A 23,386-nucleotide genomic window follows, 5' to 3' on the forward strand; every position below is an offset into this window, starting at 1 on the left:
GAAATGGCACAGGTAAGAGGGGTGCAAAAGGCAATCTCATCAGATGGGCAGATTCACATAAGAAGAGATGGTCCTTCATGCAGCCTGACCCTTGACATTGCTTTAAATGTCAAAATTCACCTTTTAGGGGGGAGGGGAGGGGAGGGGAGGAATCTATAAATTTTCCTTTCTGTCAGTTTCAGTTCTTCACATTTCCTTATCACTTTGTAATTTATTTAATGAATTTCTCGTAACATGCACATTTGCATGCATTTTCGCAAAGCATACCCCCCCCCCGGGATAATGCATTTTGGTCCGTCATTGTCCAGATTACATGCGTTTCTAGGCACACTTTGCCCCAGTGTATGCATTTTTGTACATATTACTTGGCTAGAGAACTGGATCACAAGATTTGGAGAAGTGTGATTTTTGAAGGGTGACTGGGTTTTGGTTCTCATTTTGTTTCAGAAAGTGAGAATCGGGTAGATTCACCTTTAAATGTGAACTGTATCAAATTCTGCCCCTCCCCCCCGCATCCTTAGCCTTGATGCACAATAATTTTCACCCTGAGAAGCAACAAACACTTGATAGGTCACAAGATAGGTGCTTAATTCCTCAACAGAATATTAATTCAGTGCCAAGCAACTTGCTCTGTCAGAGCAACACAATTCCTTCTTAAAGGTAAAGGTACCCCTGCCCGTACGGGCCAGTCTTGACAGACTCTAGGGTTGTACGCTCATCTCACTCTAGAGGCCAGGAGCCAGCGCCGTCCGCAGACACTTCCGAGTCACGTGGCCAGTGTGACATCGCTGCTCTGGCGAGCCTGCACCAGCGCAGCAGACGGAACGCCGCTTACCTTCCCACTGTAAAGCGGTACCTATTTATCTACTTGCACTTTAAAGGTGCTTTCAAACTGCTAGGTGGGCAGGAGCTGGGACCGAAAGACGGGAGCTCACCCCGCCGTGGGAATTCGAACCGCCGACCATACGATCGGCAAGTCCTAGGCTCTGTGGTTTTACCCACAGCGCCACCCGCGTCCCACTAGTTCCTTCTTAGAGGACTTGAAATCAGACAAGTATTGCTAAGGCACTAAATGATTCTCAGCCAATCTGGACCAGCAAATATTTATTCATTGATGCTATTTAACTCTCTGCGGCTGAAATTCTTGTGCTGATTTTTAATGCTGGGATTTTTATATGAGTTTTTTAAAAATTTTAATATTGTATTATTTGCACGCTAGCCAGAAAACACTCTTATTGGGTGACATATAAATTCCATTAACACATAAAATAAAAACAAAATATCCTGGACTATACATCATTCTCATGTTGTAAATTCCATCATAGGAAATGCAGTGAAACAGGCACACGTGAAACAGGCACAAAGGGTGTGGAAGCTGCTCTGTGTGTATCTGTGCATTTATTTTATAAACCATCTAAGCCTGCAATAGTAACCTCACCCAGGAGTAAGCCCCATTAAATTCAATGGGATGTAGACATAGTTCAACAGGTAGCAGCTTTCTATGTTCCTATGCAAACATTTTATATGTCAGACGACTTACCTAAAACTGTAACCAAAGCACTCTTATTTGCAGCAAGTTCTTTGGACGAGCAGTTAAAATGTCTGTGGCTCTGTGTTTCCATTGGGAAAACAAATGCATATTGTGTCTTAACCCTCTTGGAGTTCAAATTCTTCCTTCCTTCGAGTGACATGCCCTATTTTTTAAAAAAATAAAAGTGAGTATTTAAGAGATGGTGACATTCATTTGTGGTGTGGAGCTGTGCAAAGCTTCACAACTACTGAAATCAATAGGAATTTAGCGAGTCACAACTAATGTAGGTCTCATAAGCTTTTCAGTTGAATCAAAAGTCTGGCTCCAACTCAGTATTTTAAAAAATATATCATTACATTAATATGGTGCTTATTTCAGAACCAGAGTTAGGCAAGAGTCTTCAAAATGCCATTAGCAAGCAGGTATTTTGGCAAGAGGCACTGGGAAGTATTAGAAGTGTGGGAACTCTCCCTGACTGTGGTCCTGAACCTTTGAGACACTTGGAAAGCAATGAGATTTCTCACCGCTTTCTGAACAGCTACACAGGTACAAGAGATACACAGGGGATTTTAAAGTTAGTATTTTTAATATAAGGCTACAGTAAGTGCTGACAGGAAAATGGGTTCCTCTTGGTACCTGAATCAATTGCTTGCTTTCAGAATACCACTTCATTCCAAAGTTATAATCACCAGATATACCACGACATCTTAAAAGCAATGGCTCTCCCGTTTTAAGAAAGAATTCCTGCATAGGGCTTCCTGGTACACTCAGATCTGAAATATAAAAATAATTCCAATAAAATAACAAAACCAGCAAATAATAATAATAGTTACTACTACTACTACTACTACTACTACTACTACTACTACTATAGTTAAAGCTATGGTTTTCCCAGTAGTGATGTATGGAAGTGAGAGCTGGACCATCAAGAAGGCTGATCGCCGAAGAATTGACGCTTTTGAATTATGGTGCTGGAGGAGACTCTTGAGAGTCCCATGGACTGCAAGAAGATCAAACCTATCCATTCTTAAGGAAATCAGCCCTGAGTGCTCACTGGAAGGACAGATCGTGAAGCTGAGACTCCAATACTTTGGCCACCTCAGGAGAAGAGAAGACTCCCTGGAAAAGACCCTGATGTTGTGAAAGATGGAAGGCACAAGGAGAAGGGGATGACAGAGGATGAGATGGTTGGATAGTGTTCTTGAAGCTACAAACATGAGTCTGACCAAACTGCGGGAGGCGGTGGAAGACAGGAGGGCCTGGCGTGCTCTGGCCCATGGGGTCACGAAGAGTCGGACACGACTAAACGACTAAACAACAACAACTACTATCCCTTTCTACTTACCAAAGTAGTGCTTAGGGTAGCTAGCATCATTCAAAATGCAATAAAACGACCAACAATTAAATGCTAATGTGAAGCAGCAACAGAGCAGATAATTAGAACAGAGTCAGCTTAGAATGCCAAAATCAATGGAAAACGCACCTGAACAAAATTATCTGGCCCTAATAGAATTTTGAATGAACACAAATGCAACCTCAGAACTAAACACAGCAAGTGTTAGACACACACCTCCATCAACTAGTTTCCAAATCCCAAAGTCATCCAAAGTGCACACTTACACACACACACTTGGACCCAAGCTGAAGGCAAAGCCTCAGGCTGCTTTTGCTGAAGGCAAAGGCAGTGGAAAGTTGCATAGGTTCTAGTGCTTTGCCTTAGTCTGGTGTAGATGCCTAGTCGGTAGAGCATGAGGCTCTTAATCTCAGGGTTGTGGGTTAAAGCCCCACATTGGGCATTGCAGCCCAGCATGGCAGCGGGTTGGACTTCATGACCCTCAGGGACCCTTCCAACTCTACAGTTCTATGATTCTATGGAAATAAAATCTGCAGTCCCCAGGGAGGGCTAGAAGAAGGTCTTCATGAGAGTAAGGAGGGCTGGTTGATGATGTGTGTTTTTTTTAATCAGTCATCAATGTAAATAATACATTATAAGATTCCAGGAAGGAAGGAAGGAAGGAAGGAAGAAAGAAAGGAAGGTAACCAATTTTGAGTGCTTAGTGTCAATACTTAGACTATAAGTGACTTGGAGGAGGAGGAACCATTTTAAATTGTTGCAAATATCTGGGCTCCTTTCCCCTCCAACTCATAGTGTCCTGAAGAAGTGTGCCAAAACATTTAAATAAATACAGTGGTACCTCGGGTTAAGAACTTAATTCGTTCTGGAGGTCCATTCTTAACCTGAAACTGTTCTTAACCTGAGATACCACTTTAGCTAATGGGGCCTTCCTCTGCTGCCGCACCACCGTCACACAATTTCTGTTCTGATCCTGAAGCAAAGTTCTTAACCCGAGGTACTATTTCTGGGTTAGCGGAGTCTGTAACCTGAAGCATCTGTAACCCGAGGTACCACTGTAAATTCTTTTGCTTGAACACTTTAAATAAAAAAGATCTTGCACATGTTTTATTGGCACAGAACATAAACACAAACCATTCAACAAAAAATCATAGAATCATAGAGTTGGAAGAGACCACAAGGGTCATCGAGTCCAACCCCCTGCCAAGCAGGAAACACCATCAGAGCACTCCTGACATATGGTTGTCAAGCCTCTGCTTAAAGACCTCCAAAGAAGGAGACTCCACCACACTCCTTGGCAGCAAATTCCACTGTCGAACAGCTCTTACTGTCAGGAAGTTCTTCCTAATGTTTAGGTGGAATCTTCTTTCTTGTAGTTTGTATCCATTGCTCCGTGTCCGCTTCTCTGGAGCAGCAGAAAACAACCTTTCTCCCTCCTCTATGTGACATCCTTTTATATATTTGAACATGGCTATCATATCACCCCTTAACCTCCTCTTCTCCAGGCTAAACATGCCCAGCTCCCTTAGCCGATCCTCATAAGGCATGACATTATTTTCACAGTTCACATAGAAATACGGACTGGATGCCAGGGACTGAACCAGGGACCTTCCCCATGCCAGGGACCTTCTTGCCCTTCCCCAATTGAAGAGAAACAATGCCAGGCAACACTTTGCACCAGTAAGGCTGCAATTTCACCCTATCAATTGGCAGCGTCACATTTTATGCCCATCAAAATCTGTGATTGGAATGGAAGTATAAAAGCTGATTTGGGTGGTGCGTTGGCTATGCTTCGCAAAACCAAGAACTGAGGATCTTACAGGAGGTGAGAGATCAAATCGATTTAACAAGAAAGGATCGCAGTTGAACCACAATGATCCTTAGACTGCCCAAACTTGTACTTGATTATATTTCTGCAGGCATTTTTCTTCCACTGACAGATAACAAAAAGAGAAACCCTGTGCAGCAGGGATGGCAAACCTGTGGCCTTCTAAATGTTGCTGGTCTCCAGCATCCCACCATTCTTGATCCCTGACCGCACTGAATGGGGTTGAGGGGAGTCAGAGTTCAACAGCAGGTTTCCCATCCCTTCTGTTCATAAGGAAATATTGATGGCAAACCCTCCACAAACCTGTCTAATGAAACATTCCCTCTGCTATGCAAGTGTATGGAAAACCACACTGGGCCTTATTAAAGAAGTGGTACTGTTAGCATGAGTAAAGGGGCTAAAGAGTCCAAACCCATAAATACATTTGTATCTTTACCTATTGTATATAGTTCGGTACAGACTTTTCCAAACTCGTTAACTGCACAACACCACACATGTTGTCGAAAGAGCAATTCGTTGTCTCGTAATTTCAGCTGGGCCTGTTGTATTCCATCTATGTCTTCACTTTGGGCAGCCTTAGAACTTCTGCAGCTATAAAACAGAATGACAAAAGGCCACGTGTTCAAAGCAAATAACACTGCTGTCATTACGACTCAAGAGTGACTCAAGGGGACTCCAATGACTGCTCCCCGCTTAAAATGGTGGCGCCCTTTGCGTGGACGCGCGCAGCCCCTAGATCTGGAGCAGCTCCATCAGCATAGGCTTGGCTTTGCCTTCCCTCAGGTGGGATACCTGGAGGTCTCCGCCTACCTCAGTCAGTTGTCCAATCCCACCTGGGGGAGGCGTTGCCAAGGAGACCAGGCCAGGTAGGGGAGGGATTACCTGCCCACACAATAGAGGGAGGATCTTACCTGGGAATCCTCACTTGGCTCCAGAGCTTCTCCCACCCTACCCACCCTCAGTTAATGTCTTATTTTGCAGGTTAACTTTTCTTCACAGGTTTTGCAGGTTAACTTTTCTTCACAGGTATGCGGGCGCTGCTACGTTAAGGTCGCTGTTAAAGGGCCGGAAAGGAATTTCCCTGCATTGGCAGGTTTCGCCTTTCCTGTAGCAAAACGTCACAACTTTGGCGGTATCAGGCCTTGGGCAGAATCCTTTAGTCCATCTTCCTCTTTGCGGCGGCAATACCAGGGTTCCCCGTTAAAGGGGTTTCTGAAGGGAGGCTTTGACCGTACGCCGAAAGGTCATCATTGCTCTCCCCTGCGGCGGCGGCGTAACGGCGGCGGCTATCTCTGCTTGAACATATGTTCTCCAGAGCCGGCCCATCTCCCCCACACACACTGGATAACCCTGATGCTCCCTAGGTCCCTGGCTGGGGACTGGGGAGGGAGAACACCCAATGCCTGAGCCAAGGTCTACCCACATTTGAAATTTAATAAAGTTGTGGCCAATTTAATCCCATAGCACGTTGTCTTGAGTTGTTATTCCACATGACGGGGGGGGGGACTGCTTGGGATCTGGGGACTCCGCCTGTCCACGCAGATACGGGCTCCTGCTGGCCCAAACTGCAAAAGCCTCCTGCGAAATCTGGAGCAGGTCTTTGGCATTTTGGTGCAGAATGAGATTCTAAGAGAAGGGTGGTTCAAAACAGGATTCTAAATTTTTCTTCGATCTGTATGCTGCTCACATTTTAGAAGTAGTGAGGCACTTGCTAAAACATTGGTTCCTCTCACTACATATACATATTTGATTTCAGAATGGGGTTTTGCGGGGGGGGGGGAGGAAAGGGGGCAAGAAGCTTGCAACTTCAGTGGCTTGACATGAAATTCTACAGAACAAAAGGAGAATCAGATTACTGTATTTTCCCTTTTATACAGTCTATCAGTCTTGCATGTTTGTGGTGCGTATGCAGTCTTATCTCAGTTGGTAGATGTCCAATCTGAATGCAGAGTTGAAAGCAAAAGAAAAGAAACCATGACAGGTTGGTAGCAAAACAGGTGACCTACCTTTCATCAGGGGTCTTGCAAGAAAACCATTCAAAATTTAGTTTAGGATATCCTTCTGATTGGCAGCTAACTTCTCGCTGCCTGTTTAGTATAAAATGTGGCTTTCTTGGGCTTTCTATTGAAAACAATGCAAGAATTCCTTATCATTTATTTATTCATGGAAGTATTTTACTTTTATTATTTACAATCTCTCAATCAATCAATCAATCAATCAATCAATTGTTCATTTATCAGAGCACTAGCAGCCTTTTACCCAGTGTTGGTCACGAACTCTAAGAAGTCCCCCCCCCCCAAAAAAAACACCCAGTGCAGTTTTTATATCAATGGTTGAAATCAATGCAGTTTAGAATGGTTCAGCCCACCATCTTGTTTCAAAATGGCACCTAGTTATATACAAACTTAGAAGGTGATCTCAAGAACCATCATGGAAAATTTGGTCTTGATGCCTTATGATTCATCCAAAGCAGAATAAACAAACACATTTCACAAGGGGGAGAGAGAGAGAGAAAGTGCATTGTTCGTCGATATTTACAAAGCTCTATCAACCAAATTCACATGAGTAATGTTTCTACACTGGCTGTATACTGAGATGCTGAAGTTATTTAGCTGTTTTCACAAAAGGGCTAGACATTTTGTTCATGTAAAGGGTTCTATTTTGTCTCTCTCTAGTCAGATCCTCCTCTTCCTCCTCCTCTCCACAGCAAGACACCCTTTTCCGCAGGTAGGGGCTTGGACTCAGAGGCAGAGAGGCTGTGCCTCCGCATCTGAGCCCCACACCGAAAAGGGTGCCTCACTCGCTGGCTGCGGAAGTAGAGCTCAACTGCTTTTCTCTCAGAGGCAGTGCTGCTGTTACCTGCTGGCTTTTCTCATTGACTTTGTGGGTGCCCAGCCCACACAATTTTATTGTTGTGGGTTCCCAAGCACACATGGCCCCCAAGAGTTGGCTCCTATGATTCCTAGCAACCCTTAACAAACTACCATTCCCAGAATTCTTGGGGGGAAGCCATGGCTATTAAAGCGGTATAAGAGTGTTTTAAATGCATGTTGCATATGTGACCCCTCTCTCGCATTTTCTACTCCCCTTCCCCAACAAAGAGACAAACATCTCTTTATAAAAGGAATTATAGAGAGGACTGTAGTAGCTTCACAGTCCCCTATATTTTTGAACCATTTTCCCTTTAAAAGCTGTTGGAAATTCTGAAGAAAAATTTCACGTAAGAGAGAGATAATAATAATAATAATAATAATAATAATAATTTATTTATACCCCGCCCATCTGACTGGGTCTCCCCAGCCACTCTGGGTGGCTTCCAACCAAATATCAAAAGCAATACAGAGTCAGACATTAAATACTTCCCTAAACAGGGCCGCCTTCAGGAGTCTTTTAAAAGTAAAATAGTTGTTTATTACCTTGACTATTCCTTACACCTAGTTTCAATCCCACTTCAACCCCACCCTCAGCAAAACAGGGAATTGTCTTCCCTGCATTTTTTTTTTAAATATGAAGAGCAAATGTTGATCAATACTCTTAAATTTCCCATCTGCTCAAAGCAGGAAGCTTAGAAGAGTCACAACAATGACACATCAGGTTGATACTTAAAGGGGAATAAATAAAAACCCAGCCACCATTGAAGAATGTAATTGACCCTGAGCAGCTCAGAGCTTTTTCCTGAGAGGGATGATGTACCCTTGCTTGAAATGAAATGAGTGATGTGGGAAAAATAGCACACAATACCAGAACTGAAAGAGGGAGGGGAAAATATTCAAATAAGGAATGGGAAAATCCCTGCAGGGGGAAGAATCCAACATGTTTTGCTGTTTCAAAATTAGGCATACATCATACATGGACCCGTTCCTGCCCTATCATCCTTCATCAAGTTGTGATCAAGCCATTCCTTTGTCTCCATGTCATACTTACTTTTTATATGAATTGTAAATGTCACCCTGTAATTATCAGTTTTGGTTTTAATGGACAGCGTGTGGTTTCCAGCCTGGGTTTCTCTAATTTTTGGAAACTTCTTTGAAACAACATGCCTATACAATAGGGGGAAAGCATCCATTAAAAAAACAAAAAAACAACTTCATGTGAAAGTAAAAGGAAGCAGAACAAATTGACAACAAAACCAACACCAAGAAAGCAGGCAAGCAAGCAAAACCTGTGGTTGCGACCAGACTAAACCATCATACTAATCATTCTGTGGAGAAAGGCCTTAGCTAAATTGGAAAAGGGCCATAGCTCAATTGTCAGGGAACTGCCATCAGTGCCCGAGGGAGAGAGCAAGCTCCAAAGGGATCCCAGAGAGCGTCCCGGGAGTGGGAGAGGCAGCCCGTCTTCTGGGGAAGAGAATCAACGTAGCTCCAGTGGAGAAGGGGGGCAGATGGGGGAATCGGCAAGGCGGTCCCATGACTCCTTGCCAGGGACCAGCGGGGAGAGGAAGGGTCCTCCGCTGCCTACGCCCTCCTTGCGCAGAAGGCTTCCGCGCAGGGAGAGTAGGAGGAGAAAGAACTTCTTTGCTGGAAGAAGTTTAAGAAACGCCCACTGATGGATTCTGCCAGCAATTGAGACAGTCACGGGCGAGTGGCTGCCCGGACAGGAAAGGTTCACTCAGGCAACCCAGCCAGAGGTTGGGACAAGCTTATGCACGAGCAACTCCTAGAACCATTACATCAATGGTAGAAAGTCTGCTTTGCATGCAGAAGGTCTCAGGTTAAGGCTTCTTCGGAGGTTTATCAAAGTACTTATTGCACCGGGATCCTTTTAAACTCCCCTGGAACTCAAATATGTGATGGCAGTTGTCTCATCACAAGAGAGACCATATGTCTAGATTCAGTAACTATTGTTGAATATTGTAAACTGGACAGGCTGATGTGGCAGCTTCGCTCTGAATGTGTGGTAGCAGGTGCCCACCCCACCTGTTGTTTCTGACTTCTAGCAAATAAGTGAAGAGTGCTAAACCGCCCTTTCCTAAGAAAGAACCTCTGTCCAGAATGACAGAAGTGAACCTCTTTCAGTGGAATCTAAAGTGAGTGGGTGGCATTCAAATAAATTTTACTCAGAATTGAAAATTTTGAACGTGGCTAAGCTACATCCCTTCAGTTCAATGGGCATGCCCCGAGTAAAGCTTAGCTCTTTGTATTTAACTGAGGTGAATTTAATTGGTAGGTTTAAAGATTAAATCTGTGTGTCAAAGTAGGGACATATAAGTATATGAGAAAACTGTGCAATCTGTGTCCTTGTGGCTTTTGACCCAGCTATTCCTTCTGCTGAAGAGGCAAGTCACTGCGAATTGCCTCTTCAGTAGTGAGAACAGTTAAGGCAAAAACTACAAGTAAAGCTCCGGCTGCTCGTATAATCTTCCCCCAGATGCTCAGCACTTTTCTGAACCAGAGCAAATAATAGGAAATTCTATCACAATCATCACCCAATGTATCTCTTTGCTTACCTGTTCTCCAAATCCAGAGAGGAATTACAGTTAGTCTGGTTCTCTTTAAAAAACCAAAGACAGGTGATGTTTTCTGAAATATTTACTATTGCTTTAATTTCAACATTTTCAAGCACACCAACTTCGAAATCTGTTGCTGCTTCATAGATATTCTTGCTGCTTTGATAATACAGGGAACACTTGCGGTCTTCTTGGGTCTATATTGCATGAGATGGAAACACATATTTTACCACACTGGTCTTTTTTAAGATCTCTGCTTTATTTCTTTTATTTAAGGATTTATTCACCACTTTCAAACAAATGTTTCCGAAGCAATGTACACCATCACACACACACACAGACACACACTGTATATAATGTATACATAGCAGTCTAGAAACTGATCTTAATAGCATTTAACATAATGTATACATAGCAATCTAGAAAATTTTCTTAAAAGCATTTAACTACAGTGGTACCTCAGGTTAAGTACTTAATTCGTTCCGGAGGTCCATACTTAACCTGAAACTGTTCTTAACCTGAAGCACCACTTTAGCTAATGAGGCCTCCTGCTGCCGCCGCACCACCGGAGCCCAATTTCTGTTCTTATCCTGAAGCAAAGTTCTTAACCTGAAGCACTATTTCTGAGTTAGCGGGGTGTGTAACCTGAAGCGTATGTAACCCGAGGTACCACTGTATAATATTTCAAATACAGAAGAGTCACTCTTCAGGGAAAGCCCTATTAGAAACATAAATTAGGAAAAGAGCCAATTGCTAGGCCTTAGATAAAGTTCATTAAGAAGCTGATTCCATAGAGCTGGTTCTTCAGATACTGATGGGCTCATAGATGCTAAGGATCTCTTGGCTGGCTGATTGATTGATTGATTGATTGATTTGACATTTCATTCCTAGCTCCTGCACAGAATGCCTCCCTGAGTTTCACCTGCCTAAGTGTAAAGAACAAACACAGGTGAACATTCTTTTCTAATATCATTAGATATTAAGAGCTACCCACCTAAGTGGGTAAGAGCCAACGACAGAGCGCACACTTTGCATGCAGGTTGCAGGTTCTGTCCTGGCATTTTCAGTTAAAACTGGGATGCGGAACCTGTGGCCCTCCAGATATTGCTGGACGGCAGCTCCCAATATCCTGGACCATTGGGCCATGTTGACTGGGGCTGATGGGAGTTGGGAGTCTAGCAACATATATCCAGATATGTAGACATTAACATCTGTTTTATTCTGTTTTTAGGTTACTGCTGGTCTTACGTAGCTTTGAATATTTAAAATACCTGCTTTGATGTGCCTTTGGTAATTACAATGGTTTTCTTTTATTTCTGTAAACCATGATGAAGTTTTATTATATGAAATAAAATAATCAAATCTGAAAGGCCAGATTCCTCAATCCTAAATTAGAAGAATCTTGTACGTTGCTAACACAGCATACATTTAAAACACATTTAAAGTTCAGCTGGCACCAAAAAAACTAGTGAGGCAGGTACCACCTGAGTCTCTTTGGGGAAAGAACCCCACAAACTGCAATCTATCTCCCTTCTGAGATGGGACGCAGAGCAAGGTCATTGATGGTGGTCTTCACTGACCACACAGGTTCATATTCTTTTTACCTCATGAGAAGGTGAAGATTCCAATGATCCTGACATCATATTGTTTCGCTTGATTAAAAGGCATGTGATTTCTGGTGCACCCAGGCCAATCACAGCCGTGGATACCAGTGTAAGAATCAGAGCTGAAAGTAAAAAAAAATGGGAAATGGAGGCCATTGTTACGAGCAGGAAATTGAGGATAATAGTACAAGTACAATACGATCAATAAAAGAACATCACAAAATGCAGAACCGGCACAAAGCATACGCCAAAAGCATAAACACAATCCAGCATAAAATTAATAGAAAAAGCAACCTTAAAATAGCAAGGGTACAGCTATTAGTTCTGCTAATCCTGTTGCCCTCCATAAATTAGAGGGCTGACGAATGTCTGGAACAGGGAGCCTCTCCACTTGTCGAGTTCTCAATATGATTTGGAACCCTGATCTTCCAGGTATCTGAACTGTCCCCTCTTCTAAGGTGAATTGGAACAGTCACTGCCTTATTCTACCGACTCCCTCGGAAGGTGATGGGTTCTCCTTCACTGGAGGTTTTAAAACAGAGGTTGGATGGACATCTGCCAGGGATTCTTCGTTTGCAATTCCTGCCTTGAAGGAGCTTGAACCAGATGGTCCTTGGGGCCCCTTCCAGCAATTCTACGGTTCTATTATTAATTTAGGTGCATTTATATCCTGCCATTTTACAATGAGAATCACACACACACACCCTTAAATCAACATAAACAATCTTGTTTAAAAAGCTGAAAAGAGTAAAAGGTGGGGAAGGCGTAAGACAATTCAAGAGACGGTATTCCGTAAAGGTTCGCTGCCTGTTCCAATGTAACCTGCAATGGCATTGAGTCACTGGTACAAGATCAATGCAATATGACCTGATTAGTGTTGTGAACCATCCTGTTATCTTTGGATGAAGGGTGGTGTTGAATAGTGGGTAGACATGGCAGACGACACAGAGATTTCTCCAAAGCAGCTCTTTATTTTGTAAGCTGGAACAGAACTGAACAGCAAACAGCTCAGCCGGCCTGCTTTTATAGGAGCCGGCTGTCAATATTGTAGCAACAACAACCCAGGGTTTCCTGTCTAAAATAACTGACATGGACCTGAGTGAAAACTATCTACAGTATCCCCCTGCTGGCCCAGGGTGAGAACTTCAGTACATAACAGGTGGTATACAAATTTAATAAAGAAGAAGGAGGAGGAGGAGGATAGGCTTGAAGGTGGTGTACTGGTTGAACGAGGACTGGGAATACCAGGATTCAACCCTCCCCTCAGTCATGAAACTCATTGGGTGACCTTACGCCAGTCACTACCTCTCTGTCTAACCTACCTCACAGGGTTGGTTTGAGTTAAAAGGGGGGGGAGCATGTACACCACATTGAACTCCTGAGATTGAAAGGAGGTATAGATGTAATAAATAAATAGTTAATGTTTCCCAGAAAATGAAAATAAAGTCGTGCCTGCTTTGTACTCAGTTTGAGGTATGGTATATTTATTTACCCGCACTACACTTACCTGTGGTTTAAAGCCACATCCTAATACAAAGGATAAAAATGACACATAAGGAACATGGAAAAGTGAAGTAAAAACAAGGAACTAACCACAGATAAAGTGCTCTGCATTTGGTTTTGACCTATTCAAACGGGCTTACAGTTGTTCTACTTATTTGAACCTAAAGTGTTTTTCTTCTAATGTCAGTCCTGCTCAGAGTAGACTGAAATTAATAGACATGACTAATATTCCTATACCATTAAAGCATATCAAAGCAATTTACAACTTTAAAAGGATAAAAACTATACAATAAAAGCATTCTAAAAAATAAAAACAATTTAAAAGCAAGCAAGTTTGTTATTGTCATCGTCGTTTTAAGAATCAACAAACCATTGTGGAAGATGCACTCTTAATGGCCTGCACAGGCCTGGCAGAATTTAAAAAGAAAAGTTTTCAGCAGCTGATTAAAAGTTTGCACAGAAAACATTGATTTTGGTCCATTAATGTCACTCTGAGTATGATTTAGGTGACTACAACGTCAATAAAAGCTCATTCAAACAACCTGGACCGTTTTAAATACTCTGCATTCTTGTCAGACCTTCTTGAGATAGCTGGGCAAGGCATAAGGACCACAACCAAAGCAACAATACAACAACAAAATAGTAATCTAATATAATGGAATGCTTTAAGAGTCAGCTCAATTGCCGGACCAGCCCTATCATTAGGCTGAGTGAGCCATCTACCTCAGGCGGTGGATGCTAAGCTATCATAAGTCCGGCAGCTTGTAGTCCTGGGCTCCAAGGAGGTCCAAGAGGCAATGCCTTCCTTTTCCACAGCATTAATGCTTTCCTAGTTGGGCACCTTCAAGCTTTGCTGCCCCCCTGACTCTCAAGCTGGGAAGTGCCTTTGCTCTGACCCCCTCAACCTTTCTGAGTGGTGGGTGGAAATTCATTTTTTAAATGAATGCATTCTGCACACAACCACATCTTGCCCATATCCTCGCCCCCTTTTGTGAAACTCAAAAGTTTGGTTCTGCCTCGCTGTGAAACTCAACTCCTTCTGTTCTCATTTATTCATGGCAATATTCTTCCTTTGCATCTGTTTGGGGTAGCTTTCCACACAGACTCTGCCTGCCTCTGACATCTTCTCCATGCTTTTAGGCTCCTGCTGTTTATAGTCGCCTCCACTTCCCCCGATGGCCCACCCACCCTGAGGCAAATTATGCCAGAAAACACAATGATGCCCATTGACCTCATGGTCGGTGTTGCAAACGCCATTTCCATTGTGCGCCAGAGCTATTGGGCAAAGCAGACTCTGTCTCTTTGGAAATGTCCCTTTAGCTGGCAGAAAGCCAGAGGACAGGAAAGAGTTGTACGCTGGAGGAGTGCAAGTGTGGGTGTATGATTTGTGTGTGGCTGAAGCAGCGCTAGTGTTGGATCTTAGTAGGAGAGAGTGGACTGATTAAACGAAGAACGGCTGGGGATTAGGAATAATAAGAACACATAATCCAGAGGGAGGAAGACAGCACAAACACAGAGGAAGGAAAACACAGAAACAGCTCTGTTTTAGCTCTTCAGCTTCCTTTTCCTATCTGTATTTTTTAATTATGATTTAATTCTCTATAAAATGATAACAAGCCACCACTGAAATGAAACAAAAGACTTACAATGAAAATTAGATTTTTTATTTTATTTTAAAAAGAGGATTTTCTTGGGGTGGAGGGGGAGTCCCAAGTAGGGTTGGGAGAGAAATTTGATTCAGTTACCATATAAAACTGGATTTATCCAATCTACACTTTCTGGGTGCTTCAGACTGCGAAGCTGATGCTAATTCTGACCCCTTTGAATCAAGCTGCTTTCACAAAATATGCAAAATATGCAGTTCAACCTATAATCAAACTCACTTTGCATGGTTACATCATGGAATTTGCTGCAGACATGAGAAGTGAAACACAGCAATCCTTCAAAATTTGCACTTATGTGAATTTTGCAATGCTGTTCTCCAACCAAACTATGTTTCCAAAAATACATATATTAGAGGAAAGTATGTATAAAAAGGAACCTAAATGTGTACATTAGTCAAAACCGCATAGATAAATGTGTTTATTAGGTAAATGTCTCACTAAGGTGCTAATGTTCATGAGGATTTTTCATACACACAAGTTGCTGAGAAATGTGGAGAACCAAATTGGACACTGGAAAAATGAGAAATCGAGAGAGCCAAAACTGACAGATCCTTCCATCCCTAGACCCAAAACAAAACTATTGGGAAGACAGTATCTAAGGCAGGGGTGGGAAACCTGTAGTCCTCCAGGTGTTGGACTTCAACTCCCAGCAGCCCCCACAAGCACAATCAATGGTCAGGACTGATGGGAGTTGCAGTTCAGCAATGCCAAAACAAATAATAGCACTAAGAAGAATGAGATAAAGAGAAAAGATGACTCAGGACAGATCCTTGAGGAGCTTCAGATGGAAAGTGGCGGACCGCAGGGAGAAGGATTACCACTGACAGATAAAGAAAGTAGACAGTAAGGAAGACAAGAAATTAAGAAAGCATGTTGTCAGTCAACACCCAAGAACAGAATGATCAATGGTTTTGAAAGATGTCACAGAAAAGGCTACCGGAAAATTGGTTCTGTGATCTACAAATACACAAAACTACACCGCATTCCCGGCACTGAGTCTCTGTTTCCAGTATGCAGGCTGCAGGTGTTGTACTGCCCTGGACAGAAATAAGGGCTCATTTGGCAGAAAAATATATACAGCAACAAGTGCATTTTTCATTTTTGGTATGGCACACAATGATCTTTCAAACCGCGATTGCATGTTGGGGTGGAGTCGAGGAGGCATTGATAAAGTTGCTATGAAGTTATTCTAGCAGCCAGTGGCAATAATTTATTTTTTTTTAAAAAAAGGAGGCCCTGCCTTAGGTTATGAAGTGGCTGCAAAGTTTCAAGACTTTGATGCATGATTTCATTATGCCAGTTTTTAATTCTTCCAATTTCAGGTCATGAATATTCCTTCCCTCGTCTTGCTGTTGTCATGTGACCTGCAACTAAGCCATGGGTTGCCTTAGGATTAAGTCCAAACTTGATCTCCAAACTACTAACAATGAGCAGTAGGCAAGGTTTGCTCTTGGCTGACTGTTTTTGGTTTGTTTGGGGGAGACAAACCACGAGCCTGGGTTCAGACACAACGCTAAGCCAAATCATGGCTTACTTATGGGCAGAGCAGTGGGAGCAAGGGGCCAAGTGAAACCCCCATGCCTTTTGCTCTGAGCAACCAAATTCTTGCTCGTTTATTCTTAGTCATGGCTTGGCTTAGCATTCTGTGCAAAATGGGCAGCAGAATACAATGAGGAATAGAATCTTGCAAGGGTAAACAGGTGTTTATTGTTGCCTCAACAACAGACTGAGAGATTTTCAATTGGCCATCGCTCCTGATCTAATCATGTTTCCTATCTAATCTTAACTGTCTACTCTGAATGTGGAATAGTGCTGAACATAGCACTGTCCAATCCCTATATAAATAAATCTAGGTCAAAGGTTATTCTGAAATTGTTAAGTAAGGTACCTGATGGTGATGTTCAAGCCAAAATTACATATTGGTTGTTTGATTCTGACAAATTCCTGACAGAGTTACGAGATTTGCAGTGGCAACCGAAAAGCCGAGGAGAAACGTTGTTGAGGCTAATATGGTAAATTGCAATGATTTAACACAAAAAACTGGATGCTTTTAAATGTATTAGCCCTCTTAACCACTTGTATTTTAATATATATCTATTGTTTTATTCTTTTTTAACCTTTCATAGATTGTATTTGTGTGTGTGTGTGTGTGAGTGAGTGTGTGTGAGAGAGAGAGAGAGAGAGAGAGAGAGAGAGAGAGAGAGACATATTCTGGTATACACTGTTCTTCAATATCGTATCAATGTATATTATGTTATTATTATATTATATTATATTATATTATATTATATTATATTATATTATATTATATTATAATGTGGTTGATATAACAATGATGGTTAAAATAACCACAACAAACAGAATAATGGTGCAATAGATATCAAATGCATCATGCTAACACAGGAAAAGAAGCAGGACATAAATAGTTTAAAATCAAACACACAATCTAAGCAGCACAAGTTGCAAGCTTGAGTTATGAATATGGGAAATGGAAAAACCAGTTTAAGCCCTCTATGCGCAGCAAGCCCAATATTTTTGTATATATTATGTGCTAAATTCAATCTGAAGTCTAGACTAAGCAAGCATGGCATTGTAATCATGGAGTGCTTCAGACTGCGGAGCTGATGCAATCCCCATGCTAATTCTGACCTCTTTGAATCAAGACGCTTTCACAAAATATGCAAAATATGCTGTTCAACCCATAATCAAACTCGCTTTGCATGGTTTCATCATGGAATTTGCTGCGGACATGACAGTCTGAAGCCTTTGATCATCTCTGCTGAACTTAATGTAGCTCTCCAGGTCGGCATCCAGCTACACTGTTTTGTTACTTCCTCAAATGCAAATGAAACGTTGGAATCCAGTTTTCTAATGAAAGGGTAGAATTTCAACAAAAGCTATCTCGTGCTTCCAGAAGGACTTCATGTACAGCATAAAGACTTCTTATTTTTAACCTTCAGTGGCGTTATGCAAGCTGCGTAGGCTCAATCCACTGTGAGGTTCGCACGCACATACATGGGAGCACAGTACTGCTCTTGAGTACTCATTCACTTCAATGGGACTTGTGCAGCAGAACTTTCCACTAGTACTGCACCTTTCATTTGTTTGTTACAAAAATGCATTGAAATACAGTGTCAACTAGCCCTGAACTTTCAAGACACAAACAAAAACTGGTTGCAGACTCGATCTGGACACCAAGCTCCAGATTGAGATAAGAAAATTACCATTCCCTCCTCTTTTGAACATATATTTCAAAAAACAGTTCATTGTGCATATGAGCACCTCTTAATGCTTGCTTACAAAAGACAAATACCGGCACAATTCTCTGAGAAACAATAGGTGGCAATTTGTAGATAGGGTCCAAAACAGTCTATTTTCAATATAGACTGGTATTTAATACAGGGGTGCTAACAGAAATATACTAACTAAAATAATTCTCAATAACCTTCCCAAATTTTGGATTTCCTTGTCACAATACTTCTAATTTATATTCTTCCCCTATAATTTTATTCTTAGCATTCCAGTTACAAGCACTGCTGGATATAGACACCTCATCTGTGTGTAAGAGAAGAGATAACAGCATTAAATATGGTAGATCATATTTATATTCCACCTCTTGTCTTTCAAGAAGCTCTGGGTTGTATACTTGATATTGCCAGCTGGGTCTGCTTCACTTCAGCAAAAATGCCATAGTTACGTTTTTAAAGTATTTATATCCTATTTTTTCAAATGCCTTAACAAGACTTATAAAAATAAATACTAACAATTATTATTACTTTTTATTAAATTTGTATACTGCCTTTCATCCGTAGATCTCATAGCATAAAAATGCAAGATAGAAGCATAAAATACATAATAAAAAACAAGAGAAAAACAAAACCAATAACACCCTCCCCTCCCACACATTTAAAAGAGGATAGGATGTTTGGTGTAGTTTTTCTTAAAGTAGCCTGCAAAGCTAAATTGAAGTAAAGCAAAATCTCAAAATGTTCAACTATGTGTGTGTGTTTTTAATAAAAAGGTCAGACTTTAATTCTGAAATCTTTGCAAATGTTGACTGTTAAGTATGAGATCTAATTTTAAATTAATATCCTCTAAGTTTTAAGGCATATGATTTGGTCTTAGTCACCAACAAGCATCCCTGGCTTAGTCACCACTTCTCCAATACATCACCAGAAGAAAGAACCGGCTAGGGCTGTATGGCTCCCACCCATCCTGCCTGATGCCTGCCTCTCTTTCCTGCCCAAGCCCTCCACCCCACAACTCCAGATAGCTCCGGACGGCCTAACCCATGGCCTTATTCCACCCATCTTAGGTAAAGCCTTTATTGTTGTTGTTTAGTCGTTTAGTCGGCTGACTCTTCATGACCCCATGGACCAGAGCACACCAGGCACTCCTGTCTTCCACTGCCTCCCGCAGTTTGGTCAAACTCATGCTGGTAGCTTCAAGAACACTGTCCAACCATCTCGTCCTCTGTCGTCCCCTTCTCCTTGTGCTTTCCATCTTTCAGGGTCTTTTCCAGGGAGTCTTCTCTTCTCATGAGGTGGCCAAAGTATTGGAGCCTCAGCTTCAGGACCTGTCCTTCCAGTGAGCACTCAGGGCTGATTTCCTTCAGAATGGAGAGGTTTGATCTTCTTGCAGTCCATGGGACTCTCAAGAGTCTCCTCCAGCACCATAATTCAAAAGAATCAATTCTTCAGCGATCAGCCCAAAGCGGCTCGGGCTTTTGCCAAATCTGGTGCATAACCCTAGAAGCTGCCACTACAGAGTGGAACTACACCTCCTGCATTTATTGCTTGAAGAGGGTGTCCTTCTCTATCTATCGATCAATTCTCCCCAGAGATAGGGAGACATTACAAGTGCCTTACGATATAGCAGCAGGTTTGTCCGGAAGTGCCTAGGCTTGCACCCTGAGGAGGTCACTTTGGTGATGCTAACCAAATGCCAACAACAATTTCAGCAGTAAAATACTTGATCTCAGTAGTGCAGATGCACTAAAGCAGGAATGGGGAACTGAATCCAGGTAGCAGGCTGGATCCTAATCTCTCCCACCCCCATGGGCCAAGCTTGGCAGGTGCGCAGAGCTGCTCACCTGTCAATCACCTCATATCAAAATGGTGTTAGGTAATCCATTTCCCCAGGCAGATTGTGAGTACCAACAATGAGATGATACACAGTGTTTGGAAACCCTCTTTCGGCACATTACCTGCCTTACATTTGCCATCCTATATGACATCAGGTGGACGGCAGGTTGACGTGGCTTGGCTGAAGTGGCCTCATGGGTCAAAGAGGGAGATCTGATGGACCTAAATAGGCCCACAGGCTGAAGGTTCCCCACCATTGCACTAAAGTGGGAAAGGAATTGTTTTCAGTCAACAGTGTGGACGGTACAGAACCATAGTACTTAACTGCCGAAGTTACTGCTGTTGTTTAAGAGGGTAGATGCAGATGTCCCATAAAATATTGAAATATTTAACCAACATGGGTATAAGCAATGGTGTCTTGGCACCCCTGCACAATGCTTCGAGGATATTAGGCCACTATCCTAGCCAATGATCCTGTGCCATAGCCTACAATACGTTACCAGCCCGGAAAGTGTGTAGGCGACGGCAGGACACACACAATGGAGAAATGAAAATGCAGCTCTAATAAGGTTCCAACAACTGAAGAAATGATACTGTTTGTCATTTTAGTCACCTCCGGACTTCCCCTTCGAAAGGAAAGAATCATTTCTGACCTACTACTTGTCCTTCCCATACGTCAAGCTAGAACATTCAAGATGACAACGTAAGAATGGGATGGGACAGAAGCACCTGATTGTTGGACGAGGAGTCCATATCTTCCAACGTTCTGTCTTACAGTGTAATCCTAATCATGTATACTTGGAAGTAAATCCTATTGAATTCAACAGAGCTTACGCCTCCATAAATTGGATTGCAGCTATTGAAAAACAACACAGTTTTCTTTTTTCTTTTCTTTTTTTCCAAATCCTTTATTATTTTATTCACATAATATACATCCTTACAACAAATAACTCTGAAATAAACAGACAACTTCAAAATAAAATCATATGTAACGAAACCATGTCTCATGTTTTCATTTACACTGATCTCCTCTCCGATACCTTTACTTGATATTTCTTGCTGCTTTCTGCTTTCCTTATAGAATCTTTATTAAAAACGTAAGTCTCTTAAATCCTATACCAATCTTTAACAATTTGAATTAATCCCTTCACCTCTCTCCCCTGCAGCCCAGCACTTCCCTCCACCCATGTGCGACCTTCTTTACCTGCTACAGTATTATATTTGTTATTGTTGCATTATTCACTTTATTTGTTATTCCATCCTTAATATATTATTATCCTATCTCCTTGCGTCTTTTAAACTTTTGCATATTAATTTTTAATCTCCAGCACCAACTTTTGAAAAACAACACAGTTTTCAACTGGCAAGTCTCCTTGCATTGCAACGCTAACCAAATCAGAATGAATTCGGAAAGGCTTACTTCCATGCAAATGGGATTCAGGCTGAAGCTTTAGTATGGGAGTGAAGGCTGGATTAGAGCAATGAGTCGCCGCCATCTCCCAACTTTCTGACAGCATTCTCATGGGTTTACAGAGCAGAAGGGTGGGTGGGGCATTAGGAGAGTAGAGACTTAACACAACCTCCTGCTCCCAACTTTGCAAAAGCCATTTGCAACTGATGAGGAGGGCTCTAACCCAGAGTGAGCTACATCACCTGACACCATCACGCTGCCAGGTGAGTAATTTTTCCTTTGCCTGAACTGTCAAAAAAAAAATGTCGGTTTTGAACCCTGCCTTAAGAGGAACTCAATGGGGCTTGACGTCACCACTGCACGGACCAGATGATTGGCAATCTTGCCCATGGAAGCACACTTGTCATTTTATGCATCTGTTTCTTAAAACCTTCCTGCTGAAGGGCAATTCAAATTCAAAACAGGCTGGGAATCTTGGCTAGAACAAATGATTATTTATACATTCACTATCATAATTTTGGGCAGCGTGGGGATTCCCTGTGGTTGTACCCTCTCCAGAGATGCACATGTGCCACAGACTGCTTGCTATATATAAGCATCTCCAGGTGCAGAAATGACAGGCCAGAGATCACAAAGATAAAAAGTGGATAGTCATTTATGAGGAAGTAATTAATTATTGCTTGGGCACTCAGAGGCAGAGTCATGGGTCCATTCTCACCATCTCTGCTGAGACACGTTATTTTCTGTGTGCACAAGGTTCCACATCAGGCTGCATGCACAACACTGCGAAATCAGTGGATCTGCCCCTTTCTTCTGCAAAGGCTGTTAGCTACAATGGGTATATTCTACTCCAGTGCTGGAGGCAGTATTCTTCTGACTAAATGCCAATAGCTTGGGACCGCAAGCAGGTCCTGCTTTCAGGCTTCCCAAGGCAACTGGTTGGCCAATGTGAGAATAGGATGCTGGAGTAGATGGGCCTGATCCAGCACACTCTTCTTACAGCGCCAAAGAAGCTTTGCTCATGTGTAGCAGGAGTTATGCATGTATTTAATTTTTTTAAAAAAAATATTTGCTAATACTGCAAATATAGTCTTGGTTTGTGGGACCCACTTCTTTTGTTGACTCTATGCTGCTCTGTTGATAATAAATATTGTAAATAAATGAATAGTGCAGAATTCAGCAGCCAGGTTGCTCACCAGAGCAAGATGGTTTGAACATTTTACAGCGATCCTGGTCCAACTGCACTGGTTACCAATTAGTTTCCGGGCCCAATTCAAAGTACTGGTTTAGACCTATAAAGCCTTAAATGGCTCAGGACCACAATACCTCAAGGACCACCTTTTCCCATATGAACCTACCCAGACCCTGATATCATCTTCCGAGGCCCTCCTTCATGTGCCACCTCCTGGAGAGGTTTGGAGGGTGGCAACATGAGAACGGGCCTTCTCTGCAGTGGCTCCCTGTCTATGGAATGCTCTCCCCAGGGAAGTTCACCTGGCACCTTCATTATACAGCTTTAGGCGCCAGGCAAAAACGTTCCTTTTTAACCAGGCCTTTGGTTGATCTTATTGACACCCAACACCCTTTTAGAATGTGGTTCTTTTTTGGGGGTGGGGTTATTGGGTTATTGGTTTTGGTTTGATTTTATACGTTGTGGTCTTGTTTGTGAACCGCCCTGAAACCTCCGGGTATAGGGCGGTGTATAAATTGAATAAATGAATAAATAATAGAATAAAAAAGATGTGTTATAGTCATAACCAGTTTCCAAATATTGACCATGAAATTCCTAACCTAGCCAAGTATTCGGGTAGCAACGGTTAAAAAAGAAATTTAACATTTAAAATACATTCCATCCATTACAGTTCCAAAAGACCTATCGCCCTAAACGAGACTACTTTGCTTTCCTTCCAACAACATTGCCAGCTTCATATTTAACTACTTATAATAACACCCAGCAG

At 42.2% G+C, this 23,386-nt stretch overlaps 1 protein-coding gene across 2 annotated transcripts in view; it reads right to left on the minus strand.

Moving 5' to 3' along the window:
• Nucleotides 1–23,386, minus strand: part of FLT3 (fms related receptor tyrosine kinase 3) — a 56,862-nt gene that overhangs the window by 28,480 nt on the left and 4,996 nt on the right. For both annotated transcript variants that reach the window (XM_083437050.1, XM_083437049.1), the window contains exons 2-8: nucleotides 11,767–11,888; nucleotides 10,163–10,359; nucleotides 8,638–8,753; nucleotides 6,720–6,834; nucleotides 5,150–5,304; nucleotides 2,168–2,304; nucleotides 1,541–1,694 (exon numbers count right to left, since the gene is read on the minus strand). In XM_083437050.1, the coding sequence (XP_083293176.1) occupies nucleotides 1,541–1,694; nucleotides 2,168–2,304; nucleotides 5,150–5,304; nucleotides 6,720–6,834; nucleotides 8,638–8,753; nucleotides 10,163–10,359; nucleotides 11,767–11,888 (996 nt within the window). The remainder of the gene's footprint in view (nucleotides 1–1,540; nucleotides 1,695–2,167; nucleotides 2,305–5,149; nucleotides 5,305–6,719; nucleotides 6,835–8,637; nucleotides 8,754–10,162; nucleotides 10,360–11,766; nucleotides 11,889–23,386) is intronic.

This window comes from Podarcis tiliguerta (genome assembly GCF_965153285.1).
Source record: "Podarcis tiliguerta genome assembly, chromosome: 4".
Lineage (NCBI taxonomy): Eukaryota > Metazoa > Chordata > Lepidosauria > Squamata > Lacertidae > Podarcis > Podarcis tiliguerta.